Raw genomic sequence first — 27405 nt, 5'->3', positions numbered from 1 at the left:
TTTTGTGATACGACTTACCGTTTAGCCGAAAAATAGCTCAAAAGGAATGTCTGCACAGTCATCAAAATTGCGTCCATATTTCGATATCTTTGGGGGTAAAAAGTGAAAAATTTGAATATTTTGGAATTTTCCCGTCGGTTAGGGACCAAAAGCTATAATTTCACCAAATTTCAATTGTCTACCTCGTCTGGCAGGTTGTGCCGCCATCTTGATTTGAGGGGATGGGGGATAAAAATGAGGAAATTCCCGAAAATTTTTAATCCCACGAAACCTATAGGCTATCATTTTGGATATACTATACGACTGTGTTCTTATGCTGAGCCCAAAATTTGAGCCCCCCCAGCGTGCCCCCTTCAGGGAATTTTGAGAATTTCCGATTTTTCTAGGGATCCTGGGGTCATCAGTTTCCCCCGTACCGAGTTTCAAATTTCTGAGACTTCTGGAAGTGCCTCATTAATTCACGTCTTTTTTCATTTTTAAATATTTATATATACATCGCTCCAGACCGACTTGCTTTTATATATATAGACGACGGATAAGCATGAGCACGTTGAAAAGTGCAGACTTCCACTTCGAGATTCATATCTCCTAAACGGTTTATGATATTAAGAAACGGTTTGCGCCATCAGACGCCTCGTTTATCGCTCTACGTGTTTGTTTCTAAACATATCCTCGTATCTCCCATATTAAGGGGGTAAATTGAGTTCAAATTTTGAATAGGGTGAAATTTGGGTGCATTTTTAACATTTTACATTACTTTTTGCCTACTTATGTATAAGCTAGAATCATGAAATTTGGTACACATATGTCTCTTAATCGTGCCAATGTGCGCACCCAACGTGATGATTCTATCATTCTTATAAGTGTGTCAAACAATGAAATATACTTGTAAAAATCACCAAATTTACGAACAATCCAGAAATACGGCCAAATTTAACGTATAAGGGAGAGAGATACGACAAAATATCACAGGAACAAAGTTGTAGATCACTCCGAATTGAAGTGACATTGTGCCATCCGTTTTGTGATACGACTTACCGTTTAGCCGAAAAATAGCTCAAAAGGAATGTCTGCACAGTCATCAAAATTGCGTCCACATTTCGATATGTTAAGGGGTAAAAAGTGAAAAATTTGAACATCTTGGAATTTTCCCGTCGGTTAGGGACCAAAAGCTATAATTTCACCAAATTTCAATTGTCTACCTCGTCTGGCAGGTTGTGCCGCCATCTTGATTTGGGGGGATGGGGGATAAAGATGAGGAAATTCCGGAAAATTTTTAATCCCACGAAACCTATAGTTTATCGTTTTGGATATACTATACGACTGTGTTCTTATGCTGAGCCCAAAATTTGAGCCCCCCCAGCGTGCCCCCTTCAGGGAATTTTGAGAATTTCCGATTTTTCTAGGGATCCTGGGGTCATCAGTTTCCCCCGTACCGAGTTTCAAATTTCTGAGATTTCTGGAAGTGCCTCATTAATTCACGTCTTTTTTCATTTTTAAATATTTATATATACATCGCTCCAGCCCGACTTGCTTTTATATATATAGAAGAGTTTACTAAAAATACCTTTGGCAAAACCGTCCGTCCGTTCAACGGAACCGATTTACTTCATTTATATGTTATTTTCTCCGGAAGTAGCTGCCGGTGAATCATGAGACATTGATAAGTCTCTAAGTTCAGGCAACTTTCAGTAATCATAAAATCAAATCCTAAAATGCTCACTTCAATAATTGCAGGTGAAGGCTTACCCTGACCCGCAATACATTGTGTACTTAGGAGGTTGCTAAGCAACTAACACTTTCATTAATATTCTGGTATACGTGATTTTCATCCTTAGTAACATTATTCAATTCAGTCATGTTTGATTACTACCTGTCAAGCCAGATAAGTTACATGCTGCTGAGAGAAAAAAGTCTACGTACAAACAGACTCAATCATGACATACGCCTTAGACATTATATGGGAACACCTTTCAAAGGATTATCTAGCTACACTAGAAATAGAGAAGGCCATGTATCTTATAAAAGTTATCTGCCTGACAAGAAAGCGCTCGTTCAAGATAAATCTATGAACTCACAAGCCAAACGTTCTGTATAGAAGAACTGCAATTAAAAATACTATTGCCTTCTACGACATAATACCAAGTTTTACATCACGAACTGCAGGATAAAAACGCGAATATATGGGTAGATTTTTAGCAAACAGCGATGATAAAGTCAGAAATTTGACTACGAATTGCGGCGTGCCATAACGCGCTTCTGATTAAATGTTCATAAAACCATTGAAAAGGGCAGTCAAAATAATATGACTACGACAGGCGTAACAAGACGAGTTATCTGACCTATTTATAACGAATGTTGCGAAGCAGCACGAGTCCTCTAGTTCAATAATATTACTCATTATATTATTAAAGCACATCGCGGGTCGATGCAAAAGTTCGTGCGATTCTTATATTTTATTTTACAGTCACTGTCACTGTCACGCACTGTAACTCACAATCACAGTCACTCAGTGCTGTATTCACCTCCACTCTCTATGACCTGCCAACGTTCAGGTAGCAGTTGAATGCCTCACCTGTAGAACTATTTTAGTTTTGACTGGAAGAAATCTGTTAGCCATTGGTCAAGAGAAGCTTCGTCAGGAAACACTTGCCCCTGACTGCGGTTAGAAAGAGAGCGGAAAATATGGAAATCCGAGGGAGCAAGGTCAGGGTAATAAGGAGGATAAGAAAGAGGTTCCCAGCCAAGTTCAGCAATCACATCCTTGGTGAATTGCTATGTATGCGGACGAGCGTTATCGCGGAGCAATAAGACTGGTTTTTGTCTTTGTCTTTTGTCATCAATAGCAACGGCAAGCCGTCTTAGCCGGTCACTATACACAGCGGAGGTAATCGTTACGTTTTTCGGAAGAAGATCACGGTGAAGAATGCCATCTTTGTTCCACCAAACATTCAACATGATTTTCTGTGAATTGGCACTACCCTTGGTACGGGGAGTTGCTTTTTTTGTTGTTGTTGGACTATGCGACTCTTTCCTCTTCTTCATGTTGACATACAGGCACCAATTCTCGTTACAGTGCTTCGTGCCTGTCACAAGCCAACCAATGACGGACAAACAACGACTAACAGATGTTTACTCGTTGATTTTTGTTACTGTCACTTAGCATATGTGGTACCCATATGCCCAATTTCTGTACCTTATACATCGAGTGCAAATGGCGTACAATAGTTGACAGATCACATTTAAAACGTGCGCCATTTACCGCGTTGTTTGACGAGGATTCGTATGAAGTAACTCATTCAAGCGATTTTCGTCTAAGTCTGAAGGTCTTCCAGAACGTGGATCATCAAACACGTCAAACAGTCCTGCTCGAAATCGGGAAAACTGTTTTTGTGCTGTTCTTTCAGCAATTGCTTCATTCCCGTACACATCACAAATTGTTCTCGCAGCTCCCGCTGCACTGGATCGTCAGTTAAACTGAGAGTAAAATGTGTCGGAAGTGCTCACGTTTCTCAACTTGACGTTCCATATCCGTTTGTCTGAAATATACACAAATAGTACGTTCACAATAGGGAAAATTTGTATTTCACAACACACAAACTCCAAACTGAGTTAAAACAACAGAATAACGACAAGTAATCCCTTCACGCCGCGTTATTGCAACACAAAAGAATATCGCACGAACTTATGCAGCGATCCTATATTTAGGCGCACGCTACAGAAATGAAATTCATTAACGCTTCAGAATAACCTTTCTTCATCTGACTTTATTTGATGAACGTGGAGATCTTTCGGGTTTACGCTTTGTAGAATGAGATTAATGGCCTTAAACTCATCAAGTTTAACGAAGAACTTCGCTTCGCTTTTTCGGAAGAAGCTGTCTATCTAATGATATTCAAAAAAGAGACCTTGACAATCAGACAAATGATACAATAATATTTGTTCTGTTCTTTGTAAAAATACTAGATCCATCAAGAGATATCAGCAGACAGTCTTGTACGAAAGGAGTCTTAAAAGTTGGCCACTAAAAGTATGGAAGAGAATGATGAAAACAACAAAAACCAGATATTCAGAATATGCAACGGAGTATTCCCTTCTCTATAGACATGACGTGTGCTATTTTCGTTTATTACTATGAGTGAGTTAAAAGACTCGACAGAACATGCTTATTTGGCTAACCAAACAGCAGAACATACTTATTTGTCCAATTCAAACAGCTCCGCATACGGGTATGGAATGCTGCCCGTATTGTTCACTCAATATATCGTAATGGAAGAATGAGGATACAAACCTGGAAATGTGCTCTGCGAATCCAGGGAATGCTTTCAGGAGAGAATATTGCTCAACCATCTAATGGATTGGAGAGACTGAATCAGAGTGATTTAGGAAGATACCGAGAGGCAAGTAAAGCGGCTATCTATCAAGGATCATACGGGGTCGATCACGAGGCAAGTATTGTCAGAGTCTGCTTCAACCAAAACGTTGTGACATATACTAGAATAAAATATGGAGCAGACATCTCATTGAATGCAAAATAGACTCTCCATTTACAGGACAAAAGTTTGTCATTACCTGAACCGGTATTGAGGAAATAAACTTCAGCAAAAAGGTAGTTGTAGGTCAAAGAGACTGGTATGAGCACATTTCCAGCGGCGGGACTTCCTGTCCTCTTTCTCTCTTCTTAACGATAACTGCGCATATCTAAAACTTCTTAACCATGGCTGATAATCAGGTAAAGCACTAGCTAGTGTTTTTCCATCGGTTCACACAGTGATTCTCAACTATTTTAACTCTAGATCTCACAAAAAGACAAAATGTCGTCGGATGCCCCTCCCCGGTGCAATTTTCTCATCGAAACAGAAGTTAACATTTCCATATGTACCTTCAATTTGTTTTAATAAACTGTTTTAATATGACCAATATAAATGTATTCAAATGAAGCAATAAGTAAAATGTAATTAATTTTTCTATGCAAAGCAAAACAAATGTTTAAATATAATTTTCAATGTAAGTTTTGGGCTTATTCTTGAGAACAAAGTTTATAAAAACGTCGTTGAGTATCGGACATTACAATATGTACAATATTTGTCCTGAACACTACTTTGCCTTAATTTCTTTCAAAGCAGAAATGTCTGTCTCGTATAGATAAGTTGTTGTAAAAGGTATTAGAATCTTCTGTACTTTTTGTACCGGCTGGTACACCTCTACACCGCACATTTGAATTTTCCGCCTTAAAGTCCTCCTCTACAGGAGAAACTCTGTACTTTAAAAACTGGATCAACTCCTAAGTTTCTCAGAAGATGTCACTACCGTAAATTTTGTGATTACGAAGTTGTCAATACTGTGTGAATTTCAACGTGTTTTGTTTTCCATTGGTCAAGAAGTGTGGACATTCTCTTATAGATGTCTCTCCAAAAAACTATGATCATGCACCCTGGTGCGAAGTGAAGGAACTTTTTTGAAGAAATTTTGTATTCATAAGTTTTCGTATTACTAAATTTCGTTCTTTCATTTGCGGGTTGGCAATATTAAGCTTTCCTTCCCGCCTGTTTTGAAGTTAGGCAATCAATTATTTCTGTAATTTATTTTCAGTCAATCCCGTATGTCTTCTGCGATTTTGTGTGTAACTTTGTACTGTAACCAATAAACGCCTGTGGGTGTGTCTTAATTATTCATGAAAGGTCTCGAATCTTCCCCGAGGGTATAAAAACTGCTGATTTTCTTGTCTCTCGGCCACTTCATCAACATCTAACTTAGTGTAGGAACGTGTAGCAGGAGGCGGGAAGCGTCTCTTTCTTCAGGCAGCAGTTCTTCAGTAAGGTAATGGCCGCTTAACATCCTTATTTCTTGCTAGCTCAGCAGTTTAACCCGCGGGGAAGGTCCGAAACCTTTACCATGTAACCTATCTGGTTATGTAAAAACTTCATTTATCTTTAACTGTAAATCGGGGATAGAGAGTGCCTTTCCTTCTTGAGCTCCCCTTCATTTTGATTTGAGGTGACTACGTTTTCGTAACCGATTTTCTACTCTTCCTTAATGTGTTAAATTTATTCTGTATACGAGTCACATCCATAGTTTGGGAATAGCCCCTGTTTCATCGGCCTAGTGCCTCTTAGGTTTTAAGGAGTTACATGTAGGAGTGCAAATTCACGCCTCCATTCATTTTGCATTTTGGGCCATTTACTTAACCTATTATTTTTCTGCTAAGGCCCAGTAGGTTGGGTACAAGATACCCCTGTTTCCTTGTAAGTTGTGCCTTGAGGGCAGTTAATGGTAAAGTCTGTTATGGCCTTTAATAGGCTCAGAAAATTGAGAGCGGGTCAGCTCTTTTATTTGTGCTAAACGTGCCTCAGAAAGGCTTGATATTAAAAGTTGGGAGTAAGTGCTCCATGTATGGAGGAGATTTCTGCCCTTTGGTAAATATGTGTTTGTGAGCTGAGAGCTCAGAAATTGGAAAACTTGGGGCTTGAAGCCCAGATTGTTAAATTATCTCTAAATCTTGGCTTTTCCTGGTCTTGTACCTGATTGTCGGTTATTTGTTGGCTTGTTGTTATGTGTTAAATTTGAAATTCTATGTGAAAATTGTTAAGTTTTGCTATTTTCGAAAATATAACCTTTAATGCAATTTTAATTCATATCTCGGCCTTGTAGTTAGACCCATTCACCCCGGCACCTTGTTTCACCTCTTCTAATCCACCAAACAACAGTAAAACTTTTTTTGCTTAGAAAACTTAAAGGGGGTCGTAATGAAGGGACTCGACTGTTTATTAGGAGATATGCGACAATTTTCCTCTGCACTGTGTTCAAATTGCGCGTAGCCTATATACACGCATCGGAAGACTAAACCACTCGAAGACCTGCTGTAAGTTCATATTTCCCTTTCCAACTTAAAAATTAACTAAAAAATATCAGTTATAATTTAAAGAATGCATTGGGTAAGCTTTTCCGATATTTTCTTGCATAAACTCAGTAATGATAATTGATTCCGTGTTACGCCAAGAGTTAGTAACAAATAGTTCCAGAATGTCAAGGATGTGTTGTAATTCTATTGTAACTTACAAGGTTACTGCGGTAAAAAAATGTTTAGGTAAATTTGGGAATGTAAAAGGATCTGTTACAACTATGCAACATGACGTTTTTCAGATTATATACGATATTTTCGTAACTAAGGGAATATTATTTCATATTTTCTTTATTTTAAGTAATTCTCATAGTTAAAATCGTTTCATATTTTCATATACACTGCCTGACAAAGAAAGGTTAAGCACCCAGAAGGAGTGGTCCAATATTATCCCATTTCGCTATACATGCATACCATTAATATAAGAGTAAAATATTAGATTTGCAAAGATGTATAATGTGCAGAACGCCCACCAGAGTGCATTCGTTATGACACCGCCCTGTTGTTAAGTGTTACGTCGCACCGACACATATGTCTTATGGCGACGATTGGATAGGAAAGGCCTAGGAGTAGGAAGGAAGCGGCCATGGCCTTAATTAAAGTACAGCACCAGCATTTTCCTGGTTTGAAAATGGGAAACCACGGAAAACCATATTCAGGACTGCCGACAGTGGGGTTCGAACCCACTATCACCTTGGGTGCAAGATCACAGCTGCGCGACCCTAACTGCACGGCCATCTCGCCCGGTTTGATAAGTTGTTACCAGTCATCTGCTGTGAGTCAGACTGTTTAGCAAGACGTGCAGCGAGGACTACGTACTGTACAGTACACAGACGCGTTAGGTAGCCTATCCACCAACTGACAACATTTGACAGAGGCCGCATTGTGGAACTGCATGAGGCTGGTTGGTCGCATCGTGCAATTGCCAGGCATAAGGGCCATTCCGATGTCCAGTGGCCCGATGTTGGACTCAATGGGTTCATGAAGGCACCCAATCACGTCGTGCAGGTTCGGGTCGACCAAGAAACACCACCCCGAGGGAGGAGCGTCGTATGGTGCGCCAAGCATTGCGGGATTCCATAACTTCGGCAACCACCATCCACGAACATGTATTAGAGACTCTACAACATCCTGCGAGTTCCCGCGAAGTGCCTCGACGACTCGCAGCCGCCGGATTGGGGCCCTACCGCCCCATGCGTCGGTTGCCTTGACACCAGAACACCATCGCCTACGTATAGAGTGGTGCCTTGCCCGGGAGGCATAGCGCATCATGTTCAGTGATGCGCCCCGCTTCTCCAAAACTTGTAATGACCAACGTGTGAGAGTTTGGCGGCGTCAAGAGCAAAAGGCAGATGCTGTCCAGATGGTGGAAGGACACACAGGCGTACTCCCGGTCATCATGGTGTGGGCAGCCATAAGATATGCGTCCAAATCGCCTGGAATAGTGCAGACTTTGACGGCACAGCGATACGTCACAGACATTTGGCGTCCGTACGTCCTACCCCTTAGGGCACAGAACCCTGAGACAGTGTTCCTAAAGGATAATTAATGCACGTCCACTCACAGCACGTGTGTCTATGGCCATGCCTAGTGCATGTTGAGGTCCTCATGTGGCCAGCATGATCACCGGACCTCTCCATCATTGAACACGTGTGGGATGACATTGGAAGGGGACCCCAGCCCAGTACCAACCAGCGGAATCTGGAGGAACAGCTGAAACAACTGTGGACGAACTTGCTTCAGGAGAGGACCTTTCCGGAGAGGACCATTGACACCATTCCGAACCGCATAAGGGTACCCATTGCGGTCAGAGAGGGAGTTGGGGGGGGGGGGGTGCAACACCCTACTAACCTGGCGCAAACGTTCCACCTGTAACTGCCAACGCCCTTGTCTCTTTCATCCCATATTGTAATCAGTTCAATAAAGGCCCATGACATTTCAGCATATGTAGTTTCATTCACTTTCAACCACTCCTTCCGGGTGCTTAACTTTTTTTGTCAGGTAGTGTAGTTCACAATATTCCAAATTTTAAAAATTTCAATTTCTTCTCAATTTAGGAAATAGTTTTCATAAATAGTGATATTTATTCATTTATGTTCGGCTCTGTGGCTAAATGGTTAGCGAGCTGGCCTTTGCCCTAGAGTCCTGGTTTCGATTTTCGGCCGGGTCGGGGATTTTCACTTTCATTGGTTAATTTCAACCCGTCGGGGCCTAGATGTGAGTGTCATCTTCAGCATTAGAATTCTTCATAGGTAGGGCCCCATCCTCACAGACGCAGAGGTCATCAACTCGAAAGACCTGCACTAGGCCTCTTCAGAGGCCATATCCTATAGTAGATATTCTTTTATACTATTATCCTCTTCCTGACCTTTTTCGAAATATTTTAAGGTCGGCACTGGATGTACCTGGCACCAAAGTTCATGATTCTATCTTGTAGAGTGAAATTGGGCTACGCTATAAAGTCCTTGTAACTGTAACCTTAATTATTGTAAGATGCTTGAATTGAAACCCGCTGTCAGCAGCCCTAGAATTATTTACAGTGATTTCCCATTCTCACATCAAACAAATACCGAGGCTGTCTCCTAATCAATACCACAGACTCTTATTTCCCGGTCTTTTTCCTATTCAACGTCACCGAAAACACTTCCAAACTTTTCTTTGCTCAGCACAAATTTCAATGGAGACAAGAATTGTAACGTGATATGCAGTGATAGAAGCCTGGAGCATAATTAACTTAGCCACGAGTATTGAGAATACATGATAATAATAGTTAAAAGTGCATTAGGAAATTTGGCGAACTTTCACCAAGTCCATTTTCGTTCATTTTCCAAGAAAGAATAAAAACAGAGGGTCCTCTCTTTACCTGCGTTGGAAGTTTCCGACGGATTCATTTTGTCGTACACAGTTATCCATATGTTTTCAGCACTTGTGAAGTAGAAATTCTGATCGAAGTTTTACATTTGGAGAATACTATTTCTATAGGAATACGTCAATATACATTTTATAAAATACTACAGCACTTATCAGAATAATGGTCAAAAATTAAACTTTTGCGTTTCATAAAGTATTATGGTTATGCTTACATACTGTACATACGCTCAAAATTCTTATCAGACTCATAGAAAACAACGAAGGAACATTTTGCTGACATGAAGACAAAGAGAAATACAGGGAAACTTTGAAAATAACAGAGTGAAACTTCTTGTAACGCAGTCTGAAATTGAAACACTACACAATAACCTTCCACCTGGAAACCCTGTATGCCATGGAGTGTCTCACTGAATAGAAAAGGTTAGATTGAAAAAGTCAGAGAAAGAAGAATTCTTATAAAGAACCTAGGCCTTGAGATGGAAGATGTGGGATACCTGAGAAGTCACAGTTTAGAGGTCTACTCTCACTTAGAGAGGCTCTCTGACTGAGTCAGGAATAGAAAGATTGTCTCCGAACAGACTGACCAACTACTTGGCTCACATTCTGGCAAAACAAGGGAGTCCGTACCACCTGGCTAATGGAGACTGAGAGAGACATAAATTAAATAGGGCTCACAGATTTACAAAGCAGAGAAGCTGTGAAATAGATACTGAAGCATCCATGGTTTTCGGGGAAAACCTTAGAAAAAGAAAAGTACCCCCTGGTCAGAGGAAACAAAAGAGCCATACCGAGAGAAGATGCGCCAATACCAGGCAAGGATTAAAGCCGAGGATTACGTTCCCTTCTTCTACATAAAACTGCACAAACATCGTAAATGATCACTTCATTCTTATTTAATGCCTCCTGCACATCTACTTTCTAACCGGTTTTTCTAAAGACGAATGTTTATGCCACTTACTTTGTCAGACCGATCACTAACAGAACATCCACCATTTTTCGTGTCCTTACTTGGTTCGGCCGTCTTCAACACCAGATAGTATCTGCACAACTACACATGCCTCTACGAGTTTACATTATTTAACTTATTTGGCATGAATTCACCACACTTCTGCTTTCGGTGCTTCCCAAATGGAAGTGGGTTATGAGGGCGAGCCTCTGAGAGGTCTGCAGAGTCCACTAAGGACCATAAGAATTTACAATGTCCTTTTTCATTTTTATGGCATTAACTCGTTTGTGGGGGTGGGGGGAGGGAGCTCTTCAACATGGCTTAAAAGGACCTCTTGTGAAAACAAGGAAAAGAACTTCAACGGTACCTAGATATTTGTCGGAGATTATATACTCTGATTTAAAACTGAGGCCGTTAAAATTACTCACTCTTCCTATCCAATGAAATGACTGTATATACTCTTGTCATTAATTCATAACAATAATACATGCGGAAATTCGTGTGTGGCAGCCGTTATTTATTTGTTGTTGGAGAAATAAGAAGGCAACACAACAACGGTCGTAGTTATTGACACTGACCGCCCGAGTGGTTGTTATTGTATTCATGGTGTTATCAAACCACCTTCGTTCCTTTTTTGTCCTCTGGGTACGCGGCTAATCAACCAAGCAGCTGAGTCATACCTGCAACAATGAGGAGCGCATAACTCGTCTTTTTAGTTATCTTTGAATATTACAGTCATACAAATGTATAATATCTTCAATATTTTCAAAATGACCCTCCAAGTGGCTTCCATTCATTGGATTATGCAGATCAATTCTAGTATTATACGATAATATCAGACGCTTATTCAGAATTAGAAAAAAAAGGTTACGTGATATTTTCTATTGTATTACGTATATTTGAAATTACCCGCTGTTTTATTGTCTGTTAGGTCATCAGCCTAAAGGCTGATTGGATCGTCAAGTAACTCCACCGGAGGTTATGCGGTTATAAGGAAACAGCAGAAAGCCAAAATGAAGCGTACTAGGCAAGACGAGGAGTGAGGTAGGTTGCTATCCCTTTCCCAACTGGACTATTGGAAGACGACTGGTCCTATGAGGAACATCTTTCGTAACATTCAGATGCACTGGTCGTGACAGCATGTCATTACTCAGCACCACCCATACCTCCATACTGTCACAGCCATGGAGGAGACCGGGACTTCGATGGAAGCTGCAGCGTATTCTTTCCTGTGTTAGTCAAGTGCAGAAGTATTGCATCTAACAAACTTCAACCCCCTACGGGTGGGGGACGCACATGTAGAATATACCCGCGGTATCCCCTGCCTGTCGTAAGAGGCGATTACATGGGGTGACCAAGGGATGCTGGTATTAGAACCGTGAAACTACTATTGATTAGTACCATCACGCGGGGAACACCATGGGTCGCCTTTACTTACGAGTAGTACCACTATATTTGGTACACAATAGGTTTGTGATTAGTAGAAGCAGAGAGTGGTTCCCCTGTGGGTTTCCAGTACCCGTGCGTCGTACCCATGTGAGCAACACCGCGGGTCTGGGCGTAGCCTGTGTGTTGTACCACTATATGAGCGACGCCGTGGGTCTGCGTTGCCTGTGATTAGTACCCATTATGTGAGGAACACCACGGGGCCCGTGGGACCGGCACCCGTGACTAGTACACCTAGGTGAGGAAACTCATCGGTTTGCGTTGGCTGTGAGTGGCGCCATTGTGTGAGAAACACCATAGGTCTGCGTTACCTGTACGAAGTACAATACTTGTGATTAGTATCATCTTGTGTGGAACACTGTGAGTCTTCGCTACTTTTGATTAGTCCGCCAACATGACAAATAGCATGGTTCTACTTTACTCGCGACATGTACCATTCTGTGGGGCCTTAGACGTGGATTTTTCACCCCTTTAGTCATCAAGCATCCTCGATTCAGGATTCTGCTTTATGAGTGGTTCCTTGGTGAGTAATAAATAATATATATGATCCTTTTTTGAGTTGAATCCACTAATTCTTTTGTTTGCTTTTTTTGTTACATGTCCATCCATTCCTTCTTCATGACGATTTTTTTCTTTTGGTCAGTTTATGATTTTGAATTTTTTGCTGTCATTTCATTTCGCACCATTAGGGGCCGATGACCTCGATGTTAGGCCCCTTTAAACAACAAGCAACATCATCATAACAAACTTCAACCGGCGGCATTGTTTTACTACAGAAATATTTTCAAGAGATAAGTTGGTAGGCTGCCTGCTGTCATTTCTTGATGGATACAGTACTTTTGTATCCATCTCTTGGCACAGGCCAGAGTAAAGTGTAGCTTCCACCGAAGTCCCAGTCAACATCCATGGCTGTGACAATATGGAAGTTGCAGGGGTATGGGTAGTGCTGAGTAATGACATTCAGAGCATGAGTAGTGCATCTGAGTGTTATGAAAGGTGCTGCTCACAGGGTCAGTCGTGCTGCAATAGTACTTTCTGACCCAGTGAGGAAAGCAATGGCAAACTACTTCACTCCTCATCTTGCCTAGTACGCCTCATTTTGGTGCTGCCATTGGTTTTGTGGGTTTCCTTATAACCGCATAACCTTTGGTGGTGCTATTTGAGGATCCAACCAGCCCGTGGGCTGATGACCTAACAGAGAGACAGACAGACAGACAGACAGACAGACAGACAGACAGACAGACAGACAAGTTGGTAGGGGTGATTTTCCTTTTGTCGTGGCAGGCATGAGTGACCCAAATGAGAAGGACATTGCTGAATAACCATTGCAAGCCTCGGTTTGTTACTCATGATTATTGCTTTTATGTTCTTAATGTCAAGGCCATGTATCACCGTTTAGATAGTGTGTGTTTATTGTCTTTCATTGGAGATACAGTATATGTTAAATCCCTGGCCTGTAAAATTAAATTCGAACTCTATTACTCCTCCCTAATTTTATCGAATCACTGGTCTGTCACACTATGTCACATTGAAACGTGATTCCATCATGTCCATGGAAATAGTCCCTTGTCCGCCAACAAATCGTATTTTAAAAGCATAGTGATTCATCATGATTTCTCCAGAGTTAGTTGATCGTCCTGAATGCAGCCTTTTGTGAAACATGTGAAACACCGGGAGACCATAATCTTTTTGGACAACGGCCTCCTTGTACATAGAATTAAACATCTGCCATTGATCCACCGACGTAGCTTATTTCTGAGATTCTTATCCCAAATGAGATCCAAATTAACGTCAATTACGCATACACAGCAGTATAGACCACAGCAAAACTTATTATAAAGAAATAATACATGGGGTTTACGGTCCCTCTGTCTTTTCAGCCATTAAAATAGTCCAGCATTGTTAGCAACAAACCCAGAGCAAATTTTCTACATGACATTCATCATTTAGAGACAGTGGAGGAACATGTTTTCTACAGTACTGTATATTCTTAACTATTCAATAGCGAAGTTGTTGTCTAGGGATAGGAAAATACGCACACATACTCGATGTTGTGTTCTGCTGACATCACGAGGACGAGGGTGGAGGACCTCACCGTGACCAAGAGGTTACACATGAAGTCATCTTGTGAGCAATTTATATGATTAGCATCTCACCATTACTAATAGGAGAAGTATTTTATTGCGAACCCGCTAGGAGAACTAGCGACTCTTTGGCTCAGGCCGAGGTCTTTCACCACCACAGCTTAAGTTCAAACATCGGTGAGTGAACCGAAATGAATGAATATGAGAATTATTTTTGCGGAGGCTATATATCTCCTTGCCGGCCCCGTGGTGTAGGGGTAGAGTGCCCGCCTCTTACCCGGAGGCCCCGGGTTCGATTCCCGGCCAGGTCAGGGATTTTTACCTGGACCTGAGGGCTGGTTCGAGGTCCACTCAGCCTACGTGATTAGAATTGAGGAGCTATCTGATGGTGAGATAGCGGCCCCGGTCTAGAAAGCCAAGAATAACGGCAGAGAGAACTCGTCGTGTTGACCAGATGACACCTCGTAATCTGCAGGCCTTCGGGCTGAGCAGCGGTCGCTCAGTAGGCACTTTAAGGGCTGTAGTGCCATGGGGTTTGGTTTGGTTTGGTTTGGTTTGGTTTATATATCTCCTTGCTCCTTCCATGGGAAATGCGCAATAATCTTCCATGTATTGTCATTCAGAAGGTACTCAACAACTGATGCTTAGTAGTAGCGGTGTTCATATCTTTTGATTGTAGTTCCCGGGTTCGATTCCCTGCCAGTCCAAGGATTTTAAATCTGGGCTGAGGGGTGGAACGTGCTTCACTCAGTCTCGAGAGACCAACTTAGGAGTTGTGTGATATGAGAGGCAGTACTCCCGGTCACGAAAGCGAAGCAATAATCTGAGGGTGTCATTACGCTGACCACGTGGCAATCCAGTAACTGAAGGTCGTTTTGGTTGGGCAGCAGTCGTCTTGGCAGGCCAAGGCTCTAATAATCCATACTCCACCGCAGTTCATGTGGAATATTTTACAAGGCGCTTTGACAGTTTTGATGAACCAGCATTGCGGCAGAGCATGTGGTTTTAGAATTGTTTTCTTCTATCATCTAAAAACCAATACTCGGTAAACTTAATGTACTCGGAAGACATGATCATACACGTCAGAGAGTGAATGTCGATGATGATGATGATGATGATGATGATGATATATTTAACCAAATATAGTCGCATGAGATTTGGTTAAGACTGGAAATAGTCTCGTCCTTATTCTTTCCAATAGATCTGATGACTTTAAGGAAAACATCCCCCTAAAAACTAATAAAGCTCTTCGTTTTACAATTTAAAGAGAGTTCTGCAAGAGTTAATTTACATGCCAGTAAATCTATTGACGCCGGTCACGAAATCCAAACAATACAGCAATACAGAAGTTACGTTGATCAGTGATCACATGACATTTCAATATCTGCAAGTTGTCAGGATGGGAAAAAATCATCTCGGATAGCCGAAGTCAAAAGAGCGTTTACGTACCACGTCTTTTTAAACTATATATCGACAAGGGGCTGCCAGTTTCTTGACCACTTTCAAATACCGTACCACCGGACTGATCCGGGACCGAACCTACGACCTTGGGTCCAAAAAGCCAGTGTCCTACTGTCACATCCCGGGAGATGTTTTTAAATGTGGTCACAATTCGTACGAGTGTTTTCATCCTATTAGCTTCCTTTTTTAAAACAGTCTCCGAACTCACATAATAACTTAGGATTTCGCGACCATCGTCACGATGTATACACAAGAATTTATTTCTAGTCTTGCAGGCCGTTCTCCAAATAGGTCCCATATTCCTAATGTTTCGCGGTAGACTGCGCATGAAATTTACAAGGGCCCACTTCTATGTATGAAGGACGGTAGTGGATTAAGCTGTTTCTGAGAGAACTTGTCGGAGTCTCTCTAAGGGTAAGCCACAGGTATGAACTCTTTGGTAGCCCAGTTCTATCTTAGTGCTCGCTTATAAAATAAATTGCACAGGGTGAAAAAGGGCAAATACAAAATATGTAGCGGGAATGCAAACTACTGCATGAAGATGAGGAGATACAGCGTGTACTCAGGACATAGTTCGTTAACGGGAATAAGAATCAGAATTCGTCCAATCTATAATTGTTGTAAGGAAGTCAAACTTCGGGAGCTCAGAGGAATAAAGTATACACCAGTTCACTACTATTACGCTCAATGGGGAATACGCCAGCAATTTAGTACGAGATACTGCTTCGTTCATAGAAATATATTTTTGAATAAAAGTGTTTTCATAGAGAGTATTTGACAACTTATATGTACCTACATAATCGCTGGACGCTTATATTACCTGGCTGTGTGTGGAGAATGGTTCTTATTTAGTGCGTACGATTACGGATCGTACAGCCACACCAAAGCCCTCGTTCAAGATGTCAGACATGTACCGCATCAGTGGTGTCCGTTGTCGTCGCCATCTGCAGCAGCACGGAATCTTGTACAGGCACCAATCACTGCAGCTGTCACTTTCACCATAGGCACCTATGGCTGCAATGATGCGTGGGCCGTCAGGCTTGCAGGGTGGGAATGACATGCCAACGCCTCTTCCTACAAGTTGCTTGTAGCTACGCGATGGTCACTACGTGTCTGGCGGCAATGTGGCGCACGGCTGGCCGAGTCCTGCATCACGCGCCGTCATACTGACCGAGCACCTGGAGTTATAGTATAGAATGTCATCGGATTTCAGTCCCGCTTATATCTCGTCCACATTGCTGGTACACTGACCAGCAACCGTTACATCGTTGAGGTATTGCAGCCTGTCATATTTCGCTTTCTTCAGGGCCAACCGGAGACACTGTACAAACAGGACAATGCGCGGCCTAACGTGGCATACATCGTCCGACGATTCCTGGATGATCACCATGTCACATTGCTTCCTTGGCCAGTGTTTGACCGCAGGATCTCTTACCTATCGATAACGTTTAGTCCATGGTCAATAACACAGGGCACCCGCAGCCACAACGGATTAGGCAAGCATCGAAGCAGCATGAGCGTAGATACCCCAAACGAACGACCGCAGTCTCTTTCTCTCAATGTCGCGTCATGTCACTCGCGGTGAGGCCACAGAGTACTGATTTCCTCGTTTTCTGTACTTCGTACTGAGCCGCCAGAGTAGTGATGTCTCTGTGTATAATGGTTATTCTGTTCTGATGTGTCACGCCCTTCTCGTGCTTCAATTGTAATGGTTACGACTGTGTATGTATAATGTTCTTGCTCGTCCCTTGAGCCAGTTTAATGTGATATGTATACCTAGTGCGGTGCTAATTTTCAGCTATTTTTCCCCGTGCGTGCTTAATGTCCTTCGCCAATAATTCAAAATTCAATCATTGTTAAACTTTAATTTACTATTGATTCTTTAAAGTAAGTGAAGTGGGACGTAATACGAAATTTCATATGTCGGTGACATTTCGATAAAATAGCGACGATGAAGAGGAAATTATTTGTGGGTTTTAGATTAAAGGAGGTAGAGACCAGAATTTTCATTCTTAGTTAATACTGTTACAGGAATTTTTACAAAGAAGAATCAGGTGTCAAAGAAGAACAACTAAGATCATTTAACGCTTTCACATTGTCTTCTGAATCAACTATGCTGTGAGCATGACCTGGAAATTGAACTGGAGTTTGAGCTGGTGGACGTTTAAGAATCGAATTGAATGTTGAGAATTATTTTTGATTATTTTCTCTCTAATTTTGAATCATTTTCCTACCAGAAATGATACATAAATAAATACGTACATCAAATGAAATGTTACCAGGTTTCTCTTCTTCCTTATTCTTCAAAATCGGTAATTATTTTTCGGAACTATCTAGTACATGGAGAAAGCACGTGACCTAAAATAGTGCTGATAAAGTCACTCTGTGATCACTACAGCATGCAGTCCCTCCCAAGGGTAAATGTATCATTTAAATAACCTTGATCGCGGAAGGAATCTAACTTCCTCTTCCTGAATTAAATGGTCATAAACCGAATAGTAAACCTTTGTCTCTGAAACGAGTTCATGTGGTTTCAATTTTATACCTTGAGATGCAATGATAAACCATTGTTATTAACGTACTGCACAGGTAGTAAAATCTAGAGAGTACAGAGTGTACTTACTTATGCATTACGCTTTACCAACCGCGACACCCTCTCCTCCATAACGGTCTTTCCTTTTTACAACTACAACGGTGCTTTGTTGTTAATACTTAGATCTATTTTGTTTCGCAGTTTCTCTTTAGCTTCCTTTGCTGATTAGTGGTGGAGTGTCGATTTCTGGATCCTAAAAAAAAGTTGGATTTTAGAAGGTGTGAAGAAGTCCATTCAGCGCTTCCTGTCATACGATGCGGCATGTAAAAATTTATTGTGATAAATTCGGTATTTACCCGATAACGTAAATTACAATTCAGCCAAAGGACGTCCAAATGAGTTCAGGTTTTTCTGCCATTGGGAAGCGTAAAACAAAATGTCAAACTGACACACAGACAGCCAACTCCTCCTCCTATGATGATGATGATGATGATGATGCTTATTATTATTATTATTATTATTATTATTAGAATAGTAATATATATTCAGTATAGACTGTTAGGTCTTTCAGTGTTCAGTCTGCAGTCTTCGGCGAATTAACTATTCACTGCAATAAACCTCTTGTTCTGTTGCTCCGTTTAGTTTTACACCTCTTATCTTTAAATCATTAAACACCGAGGCTGTCCATCATCACTTTGGTCTCCCTTTGCTTCCATTATCGAACATGATAGATGTTGTCTTTTTTTTTTTTTTTTTTTTTTTTTTTGCTAGTTGCTTTACGTCGCACCGACACAGATAGGTCTTATCGCGACGATGGGATAGGAAAAGCTTAGGAGTGGGAAGGAAGCGGCCGTTGCCTTAATTAAAGTACAGCCCCAGTATTTGCTTGATGTGAAAATGGGAAAACACGAAAAACCATCTTCAGGGTTGCCGACAGTGGGGTTCGAACCCACTATCTCCCATATGCAAACTCATAGCTGCGCGACCCTAACCGCACGGCCAACTCGCCTGGTGGTGAATATTTTGAAGACCTCTTGTATTAGAATGCAGTATCCCTGCTATTGCACTAACATGGAGACAACTACTAGACATGGGGTGTGACAGGTAAGGCTATTAACAATATTTCCAGTAGAAAGTTGGAAAGTATGTTGCTCGCAAACGATCGACCGTGGGAATATGTTCAATTGTTCATAAGGACATGTTGCGTTGTTTTGCGATGGACTAAATATCCAACTTCGATTACTTCCCACATGTTTGGAAACATCCTGTATTCCACAGCAGTTTGATTTTCGCGTCTGAGTGAAAGGATCTCTTTACCAGCTTTTATTGGAACCATCTAACAATGCTTCCCTTAAACGGTACTATCCAATCCTCTGAGAGCAGAACTTCGCCTCACAATGAGCATCGCACACACACACTGAATCTCGAGCAGTGCTCTTCTGAAATTTGCTGGAGGAGACTGATTACCTTCGATTGGGTAGGAGTACACTAGTAACCTTGATAAAGGATAGGCTACTATAATGTTCGTAACATCGATAACTTGTGCATAATGTAGCCTACAGTAAGGGACAGATAATTGAAAATAGATCACCTGCCAAAAAAAGTATAGTAGAACATTTCGAAACTCAGAAGTAATCAGCAGAACTGTGAGGCTGCCTTCACATGTACCACTTTGCAACTACACAACAGTGTTTGGCTGTGGGCGGTCTCAAGCTCTTAAAGTGATACCTTTGGTACGGAATTGTTTATTGAGGAGGGACGCAACTTACCAAACATTTGGGATTATACAACTGCTCGTTATAGCAACCGAATAGAAAAGGCAAAAGCTCCTGTTTTCTATAATAGGATAAATCCATTTAGATGATACCGTCTTCGTTGACGTACCAGAAACCACAGCAACGCTTCTTCTTCGAAAACGGATGACGAGTAGTTGGAAAGTTCGTGGTCTATATGAACTTCAAATAACCACAAAGAACCACTTAATTGTAGTTAAGAGTGGTTGATTGTAGCCACAACTATACCACACAAGAACCACCGATTTGTAGTTGCAAAGTGGTACGAGTGAAAGTAGCCTAAGACATTCATCACACTGGGTGATGTCTTTCTTCTGCTCTCCAGAGATCTGAAAATTGTATGAAGAGAGATCTCGACTGTAGGAAGGTTTTTGAGAGATTCCCATCCAGATCTCTGCTGCATATTTCTCACAGAGTTGGCAGTGTCGGGGAGGGGGAGTTGTCATGAAGGATTGATAATGCCGTTCGATAGCATGCCCAGCGTTTTGACTTTATGGCGCATCTCGGTTTCTGCAACGTGTCTTCATAGCGTTGTGCATTGATTTTGACTCTATGTTCGAGCTGAAGAAAGACATTCGTGGACGTCGATGTCCATCGGCCGGCGACGTGTGTGACAGGATACAGATGTGATTCCGTCGACAGCCCGCCAGTTTCTTCAAGAAAGGAATTGACCGCCTCAACACCCATTTGAATAAACATCTCAACACTTATGATCGTTACTTTTGCGGTACTCAACTAATTCTTTCGGCGGGCAACCTGTTTTCATTTAACTGCCCCATATATTTAAAAATTCCAATCCGGATGAGAAAATTAATAGAACCTTTATTTTATTCATTTCTTGCTAGTGGTTTAGCGTCACACTAACACAGATCTAGGCTTGCGGCGACGATAGAAAGTAAAGTGCTAGGACTGGGGAGGACGCGGAGGTGACCTTAATTAAGGTACTGCACCAGCATTTGGCTGGTGTGAAAATAGCAAACCCCAGCTGCAGAACTGCTGATGGTGGAGTTCGAACCCATCATCTCCCGAAAGGAGTCAAATAGAAAGACCTGCACCTGGCGAGCCGAACCCGTCCTGGGATATCCCGGCACTAAAGGCCATACGATATTTCATCTCCCGAAAGTAAGCTTACTGCTACGCAGCCCGAACCACTCAACCAACTCGCTAGGTAGAAATGTTATTTCCTTTAAGTTTGTATCGAACGAGTAAAACAGGTAATAATAATAATAATAATAATAATAATAATAATAATAATAATAATAATAATAATGTTACTCGTTGTACGTCCCAGTAATTACTTTTGCGGTTTTCGGAGATGCTGAGATGCCGTAATTTTGTCCCGGAGGAGTTCTTTTACATGCCAGTAAATCTACTAATACGGGGATTATGTAGTTGAGCACCTTTAAATACCACTGGACTGAGCCAGGACCCAGCCTGCCAATTTCGGCTCAGAAAACCAGAGCCTTAACCGTCTGAGCCACTCAGCCCAACCCATGTAAAACACTCAGCCTGCCTTCATCCCAAGTAATTTGATGTTTTACACATGCTGACCGACGGAAAGTCAACCTTTTGTAACTCTAGCAAGGCAATACTGAAAATTGTCTTTTCTAATGACACCTTGATGTCAGGACTAGACAGCCAGTCTCATGTTGCTAATAAGAGGCAGGGCTAACGTAAACAAATCACTCTACTAAAAGTCTCGGTTTATCTGTTAGGTGTCAGTTAAAGAGTGATGTAGGAATTTGTACATAGTGAGTTCAGTGGCGTTACTTCAAAAGGTCTGCGAGAAGATTGAACCTATACTGCTAAAGGAAGAAATGTCTGCACGTTGCTCACAAGATTACAAGACAGACTTCGCTCCCGACCGAGTTAGCTAAAATCTCTTCCCGTAAATATTTATATCAAATCCGGGTATAGATGTGTTCATTATCCAGAGCGTAGGAAAATTACATTGAACGAAACTCGCCTTCTTATTCCTGGCTTCCTCCAAATTATTTGTGGATTTAGCCAAGTTTTACGGTACTCTCGCCGACACCAAAGCTATGTGGACGGATGCATTCACTATTGGGTGTTCCCAGATAATGGAGTGTGTCACACGGTCAGGTCATCGATTTCCGACATACCCGTATTGCTAGGCTTTCTTGATCAGGTCCGCTACCTTTTTATTATTTTTTTACAAATTTCGCTTTACATCGCACCGACACAGATAGGTCTTTGGCGGCGATGGAATAGGAAAGGGCTAGGAGTGGGAAGGAAGCGACCCTGGCCTTAATTAAGGTACAGCCCAAGAATTTGCCTCGTTTGAAAATGGGAAACCACGGAAAACCATATTCAGGGCTGATGACAGTGGAGTTCGAACCTACTATCACCTGAATGCAATCTGGTAGCTACGTGACCCAAACCGCGCAGTCACCTACTCGGTAGGTCTATCTCTTTTTCGAATAGCTTCTCATTTGGAATTACGAGCCCTCAGTCTGAAATTAAAATCCTCGGAGTCAAGAATCGAGCCCACGGAGTGAAGTAGAAACACTACCCCTTAGACTGAGACGCTGATACCTTTCAGACTTGTATTTACAAAAAAATCAGTCGATAATTTCTAAATCTGTTCACCTTGCTTCAAGGCGATATACAGAAACATAATGATTATGAAGACATTTTTTTCAACTCTGCTCATGAAATGTGACGCAAAGCTGAGTTGCGATCACGATCTGATTGCCAGTTCTTCCTGGTTGTCTGATGTGCGTGCTGTCACGTCTTGAACCAGTTCTAGGTGTCAATGTTGTACTTGCAATGACGAAGTCTAACCGAACAAGTACCTATGTCTCCAGGCGACCCTTTAACATAGTTTGTAATCAAGTTTACCAGTGACCCTTAAGAAACGTAACCTTTACATCCAGGTCCAATCTCAATAATCACCGAATTTTACCTGGTTGAATTCTTTAACTACTACTTCAGGAATAGATTTCAATTTGTTAGATTTCAAGTTGCATACTAGTAGAATATTAACGAGTCTGACATACCTACATAGACTTTTCAAAAATAAAGAATTACTTCACCAAATAAATCTGCATGCACCATTTGAAAGTAACAGAAATAATATAACTTTCTTTTTATTTATTAGGTCATACACAAATCAACATATGAACACATTTTTAAACAGCATATATTTCTCAATTAATAAAGTGCCAAACGTAACTTCAGGCATAAACTAAGTTTCAAAATTAGATCCACTGTTGTTTGATATTAGTTTTGTATTGAAGAATTATAAATTCCAGTTTTATGTCGACGACATGAAAATTTATTGGCAGTTGTCTTCAAAACAGAATAATGAAAAATTATAAGAATACCTCACAGCACTGGTTGAATGCGGAAAGCACAATTCCTTTCAGTTTTGTTAAGAAATGCGAATCTGTGAGATTTACTAGGAAAAGACAACCACAAATTCATTATTAAAAATGAAGAGTATCAGCCTAGAGCGAGTTGAAGTAAAGAAAACTCATGTTCAACATACATATAAATATGGCTTGTGGGGGGTTTAGGCTTTCTAATGAGAAACACAAACAAATTTTAAAAGATAAAAGCCATTATAAAATGTGTAGTTTCGGAGACATTAAAATATTAACTTTAAACACACACTTACCTCTGTCCGTAGTTCATTAAGTCTAGTATTAGTTTTCATATTTCAATTTTTGTGGTAACTTATTCATAACATTGAAAATAAGAAATGTTTTGTAAGTGGGCAGAAATTCCTGTTGAACAATAAATCGAAAATATTGAAATAAAATAAGTTAAATAACTAAATAAATAAAATAAATAAATAATGTACTTCCATATTTTCCAAAATTCAACTATTTGGTACAAGTTAAATGCCACTTTGCTATATTATTGTGAAGTCCCATTATATCGGATCCGTTTGCACATGCAGGAATTTCAAGAAATAAGACTAAAGACAGCTGTTGTCTGTTCAGTTCCCTCATATCAGATCTGGAATAGGTTTCTTCGTTCTCACGACTATAACTGAGGAACTTTCTGTTAAAAGAATTCGGTTTTTTTGACCCCTTAAAACAACAATTATCACCGAGTTAGTTGAATTTGAATTTGAATTTATTGATCATGATTTACATGCCACTGAGACTGAAAAGCCCCTTTATGCAGCGTCTTCTTATAATACAATGCAGATTTATGAAAACAGTAACTACATTTTTTTAATATTAAAGTATTAAACTAAACAAGAAACTTAAAAATAATGAAAATACAGATACCAAATCCATACGGTTAGTGTCAGGTAGCTGTGATTTTGCATTTGCGGGATGGTGAGTATGAATCGGCAACTCTGAAGACAGTTTTCTGTGGTTTCCCATTTTCACACACAAAGTGAATTACTGGGGCTTTTCCTTAATTTTTTTTTGCTATTTGTTTTACGTCGCACCGACACAGATAGGTCTTACGGCGAGGATGGGATAGGAAGGGCCTAGGAATAGGAGGGAAGCGGCCGTGGCCTTAATTAAGGTACAGCCCCAGCATTTGCCTGGTGTGAAAATGGGAAACCACGGAAAACCATCTTCAGGGCTGCCGACAGTGGGGTTCGAACCCACTATCTCCCGAATACTGGATACTGGCCGCACTTAAGCGACTGCAGCTATCGAGCTCGGTTTTTCCTTAATTAAGCTACCTTCCCAATCCTAGCTCTTTGCCATCTTTGCTTCACCGAAGACCTTCAATATGTTAGTGCGACGTTAAACCAGTAGCAAAAAAAATCAACATCAGAATAATTACATCGGACTTCCCACTCACCGGATACCTTACCGATCCCGGTTCTTTGAGGGAGGAAATAATAATATAGAGACAAAAAGAAAGTCAAAATATGTTCTACAAGTATTTCTCGTGAGGTACTCACTGTGTCCTCTCTGTAGGGTCCTCAGCGCGGCGACCGGGGGCGTCACCCACAGCAAGATGGCGCCCAGCACCGGGACCCAGAGCATCCTTGTTCCTGGAATAGAACAATATCATGTTAGTAATGCAATGAAATTAGGAATTACATCATAAAATACTCTTTGTAAGCTGAAAATAATCCGGCTTGACTATCAATGAATGGTAGGCTCATCCTACTAAAGCAGATAATAATAATAAATATAGTATTGTCTCAACTATCGTGAGAAGTTATTTTGATTTTATGCTGTTTAGCCTGCCGACATGTCAGTTTTGGTGATCCACAGATGAGGTTTTATTCCACTTGTCTGGTAAAACAAAATGTGTCGCCGGAGTACTTTTACATGCCACATCTGCGGGCTCACTGTACTAGTTTTGCTGCACCTTGATTCAATTTCGCTTCGTATACTATCACCCTGGGAGAACATGCATCCTAAATATCTGAAATTAACTCTGTCTTACAGGATTAAAAACCGGTTGTTCTCATAAAGTGAAGTGAAATCAAATCACATTATTTCATTGGATTACAAATCTGGTGAAGGTTAGTACCATTCTCACTGTAAGGCAGTTTATCTTTTGAGTCATTACATAGGCCATCTCAAGTTAAGAGTTCCATACGTGTTCAGGTCAAGCCTGTGGGTCAAATTCGATTTTGTATATATATTTATATATAAACATTTATGTAGGCCCATACGTGCCTTAGAATTACTGTAAGAAAGCAAAGTCACCTCCGTACAGGCCATGAAGGCTCTTGGAGGAGTGGAAGGTAAAGGCTTCCACCATTGTTGACCTCGGCACGTGATGGGGTAGAGTGGTTAGCTCTACGCCCGGCCGCCTTTGCCCCCAGAAATTAACCTGGTACTAATTTTTGGTGTAGGAAAAGTGAACCTCAGGGCCATATGCACCTCCGGAAGTGGAAATCTCGTTCCTTAAATTTTACGACATCCTGACGGGGATTCGAACCCACGTCCTTCCGGGCGAACTAAGCACGCCTTTACCGCCTCGCCCAAACAGTCCCTTTAGAATTACTGTACATACAGTATTTTATATGTATATTGTTCAAAACAATAAATTGGTGCCCTGGAAGTGGTTTTCCGTGGTTTCCCACTTCTCCTCCAGGCAAATGCCGGGATGTTACCTAACTTACGGCTCGGCCGCTTCCTTCCTTCTTCCTTGTCTACCCCTTCCAATCTTCCTATCCCCCCGCAAGGCCCCTGTTCAGCATAGCAGAAGCTTCAGGACACTGCCGTTGAACCTTAAGTGTATTGTACTGTAAGAGTGCGTAAATAAGTCGTGCAAACATACATTTCTAGAGTGCGGTACGGTAAGGTTCATTTTCCTTTAAGCGTACGCATAGGAAAATGAACACAACGAAAATTGTTCTGATGGGCTGCATATCCATATGTGGCTAGGATGCATGACCAGTTTTAGGGAAAATAATGGATACGAAGAGCATTGTGAGATTTGACCTTTTGCCCGAACAGCGACGAGTTAGTCCCGGCTCCATCGCTGATTGGTTAGCGTGCCTGTCTTTGGCTCGAGCGTTTCCAGGTTCGATTCCTGGCTGGGTCTGGGATTTTAACCTTATTTGGTTATTTCCTCTGGCTTGATGGTAGGCTGCGCGCGCTCTCTTCATCATTGGAATTTACGATTGGTAGAACCCCATTCGTCCGCCTCCGTGGTGTAGTGGTTAGGGTGATTAGCTGCCACCCCCGGAGGCCCGGGTTCGATTCCCGGCTCCGCCACGAAATTTGAAAAGTGGTACGAGGGCTGGAACGGGGTCCACTCAGCCTCGGGAGGTCAACTGAGTAGAGCTGGGTTCGATTCCAACCTCAGCCATCCTGGAAGTGGTTTTCCACTTCTCCTCCAAGCAAATGCCGGGATGGTACCTAATTTACGGCCACGGCCGCTTCCTTCCCTCTTCCTTGTCTATACCTTCCAATCTTCCCATCCGCCCACAAGGCCCCTGTTCACCATAGCAGGTGAGGCCGCCTGAGCGAAGTACGGGTCCTCCTCCCCAGTTTTATCCCGACCCAGAGTCTGATGCTCCAGAACACTGCCCTTGAGGCGGTAGAGGTGGAATCCCTCGCTGAGTCCGAGGGTAAACAGAAGAAGAAGAACCCCATTCTCAAAGACGCGCAGGTTGTCTATAGGAGTCAGTTAGAATGACCTGCAGCAGGCAGTCCAGAGGCCATATGCCATCATACTTTAATAATGATCACGGCCGCTACCATTCCAATTCTGGCCTTTCTAGTCTTAGCATCGCAGCAAACTTGTATGAATTAGTATGACGTTAAACCACTGGAAATTAGAGGCCTACTGAGTGATTTCAGCTATAGGCCTAAACATGAGAAAGAGCCCTTATTGGCGACACCTGATAATTGAGTCCGAGATTAAAATAATAATAATAATAATAATAATAATAATAATAATAATAATAA

General features: G+C 41.5%; 1 protein-coding gene across 2 annotated transcripts in view; it reads right to left on the bottom strand.

The window, feature by feature from the left end:
• The window catches only part of Sb (Stubble), a 346527-nt gene that overhangs the window by 159240 nt on the left and 159882 nt on the right, over positions 1-27405 (bottom strand). For both annotated transcript variants that reach the window (XM_067148445.2, XM_067148447.2), the window contains exon 2: positions 24933-25025. In XM_067148445.2, the coding sequence (XP_067004546.2) occupies positions 24933-25017 (85 nt within the window). In that variant the 5' untranslated portion in view covers positions 25018-25025. The remainder of the gene's footprint in view (positions 1-24932; positions 25026-27405) is intronic.

Source organism: Anabrus simplex, chromosome 5 (genome assembly GCF_040414725.1).
Source record: "Anabrus simplex isolate iqAnaSimp1 chromosome 5, ASM4041472v1, whole genome shotgun sequence".
Lineage (NCBI taxonomy): Eukaryota > Metazoa > Arthropoda > Insecta > Orthoptera > Tettigoniidae > Anabrus > Anabrus simplex.
Note: the sequence above shows the minus strand (reverse complement) of the source record. Positions and strands in the feature narration are given on the sequence as shown.